This window comes from Cetorhinus maximus, chromosome 13 (assembly GCF_964194155.1).
Source record: "Cetorhinus maximus chromosome 13, sCetMax3.hap1.1, whole genome shotgun sequence".
NCBI lineage: Eukaryota > Metazoa > Chordata > Chondrichthyes > Lamniformes > Cetorhinidae > Cetorhinus > Cetorhinus maximus.
The window spans coordinates 89,987,806-89,998,086 of record NC_135891.1 but is presented as its reverse complement, the minus strand read 5'-3'; the positions used below and the strand labels follow the sequence as shown (position 1 = coordinate 89,998,086).

Here is a 10,281-nt window from a genome sequence, read left to right as displayed (position 1 = left end):
TGAGGAGGACAGAAATAGGCTGCAAAGAGATATACACTGGTTATATTGAGTTCAACAATTTTAGATCATAAACCCTCTCCTCCATCCCCACCCCCTTTCCGATCCTCCCCTTTTTTTCACCCACCACACCCCACCCCCACTTCCCGGCCATACCAAGACGAAAACTAACACGCAGCTGCAGCAAGCAATTAGGAAGGCAAATGGTATGCTGGCCTTTATTGCAAGAGCATTTGAGTACTGGAGTAAAAATGTCTTGCTGCAATTGTATAGAGCCTTAGTGAGTCTGCACCTGGAGTTTTGGTTTCCTTGCCCAAGGAAGGGTATACTTGCCACAGAGCGAGTGCAGCAAAGGTTCACCAGACTGATCCCTGGGGTGGTGGGATTGTCCCAAGAGGAGAGATTGAGGACACTGGGCCTGCCTTCTCCAGAAGAATGAAAGGTGATCTCATTGAAGTATGCACAATTCTTACAGAGCTCGACAGGGTTTTGTTGGAGGAAGGATGCTTCCCCTGGCTCGGGGCGGGAGGGGGGAAGGTGGGGGTGGGGGGGTGTGCGGCGGGGGGTGGAGGTCTAGAACCATGGGACACAGTCTCAGAATAAGTGGTTGGCCATTTAGGACTGAAATGAGGAATTTCTTCACTCAGAGGATGGTGAATCTTTGGGATTCTCTACCCCGGAGGGCTGTGGAGGCTGTCGTTGAGCATTTTCAAGACAGCAATCGATAGATTTCTAGATATTAAAGGTATGAGGGGATATGGGGATAGTTTGGGAAAATGGCATTGGGGTAGAAGACCAGCCATGATCTAGTTGAATGGTGGAGCAGATCTGTGGGGCCAAATGGCCTACTCATGCTTCTATTTCCTATGTTCCTATGAATCTCCTGGATTCCTTAGAAAGCTGTGGAATGTGTTTCTTCAACTGAAGGCTGCCTCCCTCCCACATCCAGCTATGGTAGCTAGCAAAAAACCTCTTCTCCCTGACCACACCAACTGATGTTCTTTTCCTTCATCTCTTCCCCTTTTACCCCAAAAGTTTGGAGCTGGCAAGTCTATTTACTGTTAGCTCATCTGCCCTTGCCTTTTGTTCCCAGGGGTGAGAACTTCGCACGAGGGGTTGCCAGTAGATAGACTACTTCGCCAACGTCCAGACTTGGATGAGCTTTACTTTCCTCCAGTTAAATATTAGGCTAAATCCATTATCACTATAAAGTCAGTTTCTCACTACCGAATCCATGCCATCCCCTGATCACTTTTCACCATACAATTTACAACCTCAACGTCTCACATGACTGAGCTTCTGATCCCAAATCATCTCCATCACAAAGTCCATCTACTTCCACCTCCATATTACTGCCCATTTCTACCTCTAACTCACTCCATCTACTGCTATAACTCTCTTTCTTGCCTGTAACACTTTAATATTTGATCAATCTGCTGTCCTTTTGACTCCCATCCATCACCTATCATAATCTCCAGCTTGTCAGAAACTGTGCTGCTTATATCCCATCCAGAGCCAAGTTTTGCTCACTCATCACTCCCATTCCCACTGATTTACATAGACGCTTGGTCATCCAATGCCTCAAATTTAAAATTCTATCCTTAAATGTATTCATGTCCTTGCCCCTTCTTATGACTGGTAATCCCTCAGCCTGAGCACCTGGCTGACTCCTGCTTCTTGTGCATCTTCCTAATTTTGTCCCATTACTGTAAACTGTGACTTCAACTACCTTGGTTCCACTGTCTCAAATTCTCTTCCAAACTCCTAATCTTTCCATCACCTCTCCTATTCAAAGAAGGGCAAGGAATTTTCCAGCTGCCTTATCCAATATTCCTCCCTCAGCCACCATAAAAGATAGATTATCTGGTAATTTATCTAATTTGCTACCTGAGGGTCTTTGCTGTTTTTTCTGCATTCAGCTATATAACAACAATTACACTTTGAAAGCAACTCAATGTACGTGAAATACTTTGGAATGTACCTGCAATATGATGAAGTACTGTTTAACTACAAGCCTTTCAATCTATTGGTGCCCCTGACAGTGCAGCATCCAATTCTCAGTGCAGAATATGAATTTGTAACTTTTTGGCCCCGAGGATACAAATTGAGTAATGCAGATTGAATTTTCAATAAAATGGAGGAACATATTTTTCTGTAGATAACATTTCTTCTCTTAAGGTAACATTTAAAATTCTAGTAAAACCTTTGTGCATCTTTACTCGAGCTTTCTCAAGGTGTGAGATGGTTTAGGTAGGCCTGGGTAATTAGAACTTAGTTTCACTTGACCATTCTTATACAATATTTGCTGTAACAACTAACAAGGTCATGGAAGCCACTTTAACACTAGCATGTGGCCATTTTTAAAATTCATCCACGGGATCCGGGCTTCGCTGGCTGGGCCAGCACTTATTGCCCACCCCTAGTTGCCCTTGAGAAAGTGGTAGTGAGCTGCCTTCTTGAACTGCTGCAGTCCATGTGGTGTAGGTACACTCACAGTGCTGTTAGGAAAGGACTTCCAGGATTTTGACCCAGCAACAGTGAAGGAACGGCGATATATTTCCAAGTCAGGATGGTGAGTGACTTGGAGGGGAACTTCCAGGTGGTGGTGTTCCCATGTATCTGCTGCCCTTGTCCTTCTAGATGGTAGTGGTCATGGGTTTGGAAGATGCTGTCGAAGCAGCCTTGGTGAATTCCTGCAATGCATCTTGTAGATGGTACACACTGCTGCTACTGTGTGTCAGTGGTGGAGGGAGTGAATGTTTGTGGATGTGGTGCCAATCTAGCAGGCTGCTTTGTCCTAGCCATTTCGCACCCTGAATTTTGTATCTTGTATTAACCAAATGTGTTGATAACATTACTACATTGAGTAGTAGCCAGTTATGAAACATGATTCAAAAAGTAATGAGCCTTGATTATGTTATAATTAATTAATCAATGTAATTAATAACTATATTAGACTGGGTTTTCATTTAGAATATTGATATATAACAACTGTATAAGTTGAAGTCTTGAGAAAGTGCAGTTTCAGCCAGCACGGACATGATGGGCTGCATGGCCTCTTTCTATGCTGTAACTTTTCTTTGGTTCTATGGTTTCAGCTAAATACTGTTTAAACAAATGAATCTTTCTGAGGTACACTACACCATGGCCTTGTAAGAGTCTATCTTAATTAAAAGAGAGTTTCTCAAAATCAGATTAAAACTGAGAGAGTAAAGAAGCCAATGTTCTTCATAGATGATACATTGCTCCCCTTTTGGACCAAGTGTTATCAACCTGTAGATGTAATTGAGAACCAATTAAATTTACCTAACAACGGCAAGAATGAATCATTAAGTCAACAATAGTGTGATTCTGATATAGTGTGATGGTCATCTGGAGGTTAAAAGCAGGGTTTCCAAAGGTTTCAATAAAAACAGAAAATGCTGGAAAAACTCAGCAGGCCTGGCAGCATCTGTGGAGAGAGAAACAGAGTTAACGTTTCAAGTCTCTTCTTCAGGGGTCTATTTCATATTTCCAGCCTCCGAAGTATTTTGCTTTTACCATAGGTTTCAATGCTAGCCAGGGTTTGGAAATTCCAAAGTACGAACCACAGGTCAATCTCCGCAAGAGGGTTTGAGAGCGAGACTAGATACCTGGGAGGGCGAACGTGATGTATACTTCATCGGACTGCACAACTGGCTGAAGCTGTAGAAGTTATTGTCCTAAGTTTGTTGAGTATACCTGTCATGAAGCTATTAATGCATATAATATTTTGGAAAATAGTTTTCTTTTAAAATAGAGGCTTAGTTTGCAAGTATGTCTTAATTGGATTAAAGCCAGCTGGTCTGGGTGCTTTGATGCACTAGTTTGAAATGTAACCATGGAGATGGCGTGCATTTGCATTTTTTGAATAGAGCATTCAAGAAGTGGGGTGAAAACTTGACACCTCCCTAGCAGATACCAAGCCATATGTCTATATTACTAATAAAATTGGTATTGTGAAAGGGGTTTCATTGTTAAAAGGTAAAGTTCAAAGAGGTTGTTTATACAATGAGAATTTGAATTCATTCAGTGGTGGTAGGTATAACTTTAGCAGTTTTCAGGTGTGCAGACAGAGGCAATGTAAGATCAAAAAGCAGCTGTAAGCCTCCAACTAGTCCAACTGGTTCCAAAGTGAAAAGAACCTCAGTCTGAATTCATAAGGTGAAAATGCTTTGCCTGGTGTGTGGGTAAGTCTATGGGTTGCTGTTGCCTTAATGGAGATTAGTTTGGGAATTTGTTAAAAATTATGATAGTAGTAATTTGTAGCCATGTGTACATATATTTTAACCTGTGTAAATTAATAAAATGTTTCATTTAGTCTAATGTAAAACCTTGAAAACTAGTGGTCTGATTCCTGAGTTTCGAGTTGCATCTCAAACAGAACACTTCAAATTATTGATTATGGCAGTTGTTTAAAGTTTCCCTCTGGGATTTTTAAATAACTCCACTTTACCAACTGCACCGCTCATAACAATACCTTTCCTTTAAAGCCTCGTCTGAGCAAAATAGATTTATTAAGTCACTTACAAATTACTGGCACATTGGAGGGGCTGAAGTTAATGACAAATCAAGTTTTCTTTCATGTTTGAGTTTTTCACAGCTGTGTGATGGTGAAAGAGCTGTGCATGAAAAGTGAGGCCATTTCCTGACTCTTTCATTCTGGCTGTATTAACCTTCCCTGATATTGGATAGCCAGCAGACTTTGTGGCATATTGCAACCTTTATTAATATTTGAAGTTTATTCAAGATCCAATGTACCTTCTGTTTAATTCCCTTCAACTTCAGTCAGAGGGAGCCAGACCCAAAGACACATAATTGGGTTATGAGCCCTGCGTGACCTCCGAATGAAGAGGTGAAATCAACCAGAATTATTACATTCTCCTTGTCAGACTTATTACAACAACTTCTTAAATAGATCATAATTTTCCAGATATTATCAGGGTCCGGGCAAAACTCCTTAGTAAATCTTCTCCCACCACAAGAGGACTGGTGTGGGGGTTCGTGAGTCTTTGATACAGAAGTCTAAATGAGACAATTGAAGTTTTAAGCATGTACAAATTTATTATAATAAAAAAGCATGCAATTGCGGTGGTTATACAAAAGGTATAAATCGCAAGTTAGATAAATCCTGAAAAGTAAAGATAACTCATTCTTATTTCTACAAGAGAATCCTAGGTTTACACTTTACTTGTTACAGATACAACAAGTATTTATTTCAAAAGATATACTTTCTTTTGTAAAGTTTCAAAATAAAGTAAGAATATCCATTAAATATTAAAATAATATTACCTTAACCTCCTAATATGTGAGATTCGCTAAATTCAAAACAGGTCTGCAGTCAATCTACGAGAATCTATTGAATCTAAAAATTCGAGTTTGGGCTGAGATATTTATAATGAATTTTGGGGTTGTATAATTAATAGTTATTTAGAAGATGATCATTTGATCAACAATAGAACACCCCTAATTAGTATCCTATATTTGATGAAAGGACAACCTATTATAATGAGAGTGCATGTTCGATTCCTAGGAAATGTTATTTGCATTTATTCCTGAAAACTGGACTTTATGTAACAGTGATGTTGCTTAGCAAGGTACAGTGTCCAGTAAGATAATCAGACTTAAGGCCTAGCATTCTTTTATCTGATTGTGGTTTTAATTATCAGGGATAGCATTGTATGTGCTAATGTAATGGCAGAACCATAGAATACCGTTTTTAGGTCTGTGTATTTCTTATTGGTGAACTCGCATTGTTGCGAGGGGAGTTAACCTTGCTGTTTTGGCAAACTAGTTTTGACTCCTGTTAACATATGTTTTACTGTGAGTTTACCCAAAGTAACTTTTAACCTAATATTCAGGTATTAATTCCATATTATTTGACCCCATTTTCCTTCACAACTTCACACCTTAATATTGGTAACTTTCCGTCTTTCCCCAGACACTATCGGTCAGTGGGTAACTGCTGTGCTGAGCTACACAGACCAAAGGATGCCAGTCTGAATTGCCCACCCTGTGCTAACTTAGATGCTCTCAGGACGGGAAGCAAGACGGGACCACAACATGGGTGGTTGAGAAAAGAGGGACCAAATTCAGCCACAGTTCCCAATCCTGCTCAATAGAATGTTGAACTGGACTGTGATGCCTCCCCTACCCACCACCACCACCACCACCCCCACCCCCACCCCCACCCCGCACCCCCAATCCCATGAGATCAGCTAACTCAACATGGAAGAATGATTAAGTCTGAGCTCTACATCTAGATTTCCTACATTACTATAGTCACTACACTTCACTGGCTGTAAAGCGCTTTGGCACATCCTGAGGTTGAGAGGTACTACATAAATGCAATTCTTTTTTCCCTCTGGACTAATCTCAATAGGCCGTGTATTTACCCAACGAGCCATCAACAGAGCCATTCCAATGGTTTGTGATATAAAAGCTTTTGATTCTGCTGTGTTATAACCTACAAATATTGATGTTCTGCTTTACTGGGAGCAGATTGCTGGGCAGCAAGTGAAGTTGGGGAACATTAAATGGAAAAACAGAAGTGAGTATTTTTTTTATCTGTATCTTAGTTTCACTTCCGCAGGTTTGTGTACGTGTGTGTTTGTGTCTCTATATATACTTCCCCTTTTTTGAAGAGACCAGCAGTAAACTATTTCTGTTACTACTGTGACAAGTTGAGAGCCTATGAATGATTTGTAACCAATGTGGAGCTGAACCGGCCATAGTCCCACATGAGCGTTATCTCCACCGACAGCTTGGCAGCTTCCAGAGCAGTTAACCAAAGGCAAGTTTTTAAAATCCCTTTAAAGTTAGAAAGTGCTAGAAATATTCAGCAGCTCTGAAAAAAAAAACATGCAGGTTTTCAGTGGAAATCTGAAGGGTTCTGATGTGTAATTGCAGCATTTTATATTTTTATTTTGGAATCTGAAGCCTTACTAATTTTCTGACATTGTTTAAAATATTTCAGTTAGTTATTTTCAGATTCCTTGCCTGTTATAATTAGAATGGAGTGCTGTTTAATAATGAATGTGCAATTCTCATTGCTTAGGAGTGACACGATCCTCGTTTTCAATGGCTCATTTGTATTTTTTGTACATTTGTTGTACAGTGGCTGTAGATTGTTACCTAGAGAATCTGTCAGACCCCAGAATCAGTTCATTACTGATGTTCCTGTCTGTGCTGGTGCTGACTCTTCAGCTGAATCTCATTTCTCTCCCCCTCCCCGTGCATGCACCCTTTTATATTATTCCTTTGTGAATACGTATCCCATTACCTTTTAAATGGCCCTAGCCTCTGCGTGAATAGCGAGTCCTTACAAAGCAGGATTCTAATCGCAATATGTGTGGAAAAGTAATTCTTCTAACCTCCCCCTTCATTTTACCAAGAGTGGCTAATTCAACAATCAATGGAAACAGTCTTTCCCTGTCCTTTTTTTCCATCTTTTGTAGTTTGAATTGGATCCCAGTTAGAGGACAGATTATTCCTACTCAGGCTGTGCTTCAAGTTTCTTTCTCTCCCCCTTCCTCATTGTTTGCTTGGTGACACAGCTACCCCCATTGCCCATCTGCAATGCACTTCCAGCAATACTCGCCATGATTTTGAAAAGTTGAAGGAGAAACCATGGACCACTGGAGTTTGCCTTTAAATAATCTTGGGGAAGCAACACTGAGGAAGCTCAGTGTATTTCTGGATAACTGCACCAAGAAAGGATGGCGGAAACTGGCTGAAGTTATTGGCACAGACAGACGGTTTAAGTGCAGGTGAGCACACATTTACTATCCCACCACAGGACTGTTAGAAATGGTGACAGAAATCCCCAATTTAAATATAATTTTACAAACTAACATTTTCTCCTGAAGGTGTGAGCCTTTAGTGGAAAGTGGGCACCAACAGCCGCATTCTGTAAATTACCTAAAGTGACCATTCTTCATGTGTGAACCAGATCACGAATTAACAGGTTGTTTTGCCAACGTGGAATCATCACAACTGAGCCCAAATCTGTGTCTGTCCAACATGAAGGAAATTCCTAGCAAATGTCGCTGGAGAGTAGTCAGAAATAGGAACCATGGTTAATTTAGCCCAGGGATATTTAAGGCCAATTGTATTCGTTACCACCACCCTGTTCCAAGACCAACGAACTCAGTACAGATTGAGATTGGAGTTGTACAGGGTGCCGCATTTAGCCATTGAGGATGACCACACAATTTACTTTTATATTCCCACAATAACTTAGGTCCTCATTAAATTGTCCCTCACCCTTAGTGTAACTCACTTCCAGCTACCTATTGCACACTGTGTAACTCACACACAGGTATTCATTACAAACAGTGTGACTCACTCTCCAGGTAAGTCGCTTGAGTATCTTTAACTTTTCATGTAGCTCACTTTTCAGTACCCCTTACTTTCATTATAATCCACTCCAAGATATGTGTTATTCTTGGAATCACTTACTCCTAAGGCTCAGCTATTCTTGGTGATTGTGGAAAGTGTCCGAAAGATTCAGACAGTCGATGAAAAGATTCTCTGTCCTGTGTCAGCTTTGTTTAGTTGGTAATCTTCTGACTTTGACTCAGAACATTGCAGGTTCAAATCCCACTCCTGGTCATAATCTAGACTGATAGTTCAGTGTGGTACAGAGAGAGTGTTGCATTATCAGTGGTACGTACCAACCTTCAGATAAGATGTTAAATTAAGGTCACATCCATCTCTTCAAGAGGATACCAAAAATTCATTGGAATTTTCCCATTGTGCCAGCCCTTCCTCAACCAACAGTACCTAACACAAGTGCGTCTCATTACTGTTTGTGGCTATTTACAAGATGTCTGCTGTGTTTGTGAAAGACATTGACTGTATGTCCAAATAACTAACTGCTTGAGCAAGTTGGGGTGTGGTGACAGGCATTACAAGGTGCTGCACAAATGTAGGCTCCTTGATTCATCAGTTGGAATGAGAGATCTCAGTGGTAAACAGCAGATGTGCTTGTGATCTTGAGGTTCTCCCTGCCCGTCCTGTATGTGAACAGTAAATCCAGCGCAGGATCCTGTCCACATCATAAGCACTTCATCCCTGGGTGTTCATCACATACAGTCAATTCACAACATGGCTGCCTCAATAACAACAAGCAACGCTTATTAACGTCCCACAGCACAAAAACAGCAGTGTTGGAAGAAGGGTGAAGGGTGCTGATGAAAACATGGTCAAAGAGGTTGATCTTGAGGCTTATGAAGGAGTGGAGAGAATTATTAAGGAGAAAGGTTAGGGAAATGGATGTAGAGTATGGGTTGTTACAGCTGAATGCTCTGCCCATGTCAACCACTTCCCCTGGCCACCAATGTCATCCACCCCCAACAAAGTAGATCATCAGTATGTTGAAAGAATCAAATCCCAGCACACAGACTAAACAATGTGAAAGTTAAAAGTAAGGGAAGTTTTTCACACAAAAGATAACAAAATTTACCAGTAAGAACATGAAGTGGACAGTCTAAATAGGGATAGAGTAGGAGAGAGAGAGAGAGAGGACATTGGGGAATTATGGTAGGTATATGGGCCTAAGGAACGTGGTGGGAAGGTGGGATTAACGGATGAGGTGGGTAGATGGGATTCATACCTAGAAAAGGGATAGTTTTGTTGGGCTCAATAGCCTTTTCCTATCCTAAAAGTTCTCTGGTTGTATTTAGATCATAGAATGTTACAGTACAGAAACAGACCACCTGGCCCATAATTTGTGTGAAAATCTATTGACAGTGAGAAGGAGTTGGAGACTTGCTCGCTGAAGGTTCTGGAACCAGATGGAAGCCCAGGCCGATATTTTATCCAGTTAATGGCAGAGCGTGGCTGCACAGTGAACCATTTAATCAGCTGTCTGCATAAGATGGGACATACAGAGGCATTGAAGTGCCTGTTGTCAGTGGGTGAGTAAGATAATGGAGATAACAGAGGATGAATCATTTGGAGGAGAGTCTGGGAACTTAGAGTACAGCAGTAATCAGGATGCTGCAGTTCATTTTTACCTCACCATTTATTTCAAGAATGTCGAACAATGACACCTTGCACCCTAAAAAGGAAACCCGCCTAGCAGAATAATACATTGTATTTAACATATCTGCCCTTATAGAACAAAGGATCTTTTGACTTATATTGAGTAATGCCACAAGATATTTACTCACAATCTTAAAAAAGTGTTATATTTGGGTGGTGGGGGGGGGGAAGTACTCCTGCTCCTGGCCCACAAGCTGTGCTGGAAAAGCATTTACCTAT

At 40.9% G+C, this 10,281-nt stretch overlaps 1 protein-coding gene across 1 annotated transcript in view; it reads left to right on the top strand.

Annotated features, from left to right (window-relative positions):
* The first annotated feature begins 7,594 nt into the window (after positions 1 to 7,594).
* Positions 7,595 to 10,281, top strand: part of LOC144689223 (mucosa-associated lymphoid tissue lymphoma translocation protein 1-like) — a 42,275-nt gene continuing 39,588 nt past the window's right edge. Inside the window, exons 1-2 of the mRNA XM_078556329.1 lie at positions 7,595 to 7,784; positions 9,769 to 9,935. Of these exons, the coding sequence (XP_078412455.1) occupies positions 7,645 to 7,784; positions 9,769 to 9,935 (307 nt within the window). The 5' untranslated portion in view covers positions 7,595 to 7,644. The remainder of the gene's footprint in view (positions 7,785 to 9,768; positions 9,936 to 10,281) is intronic.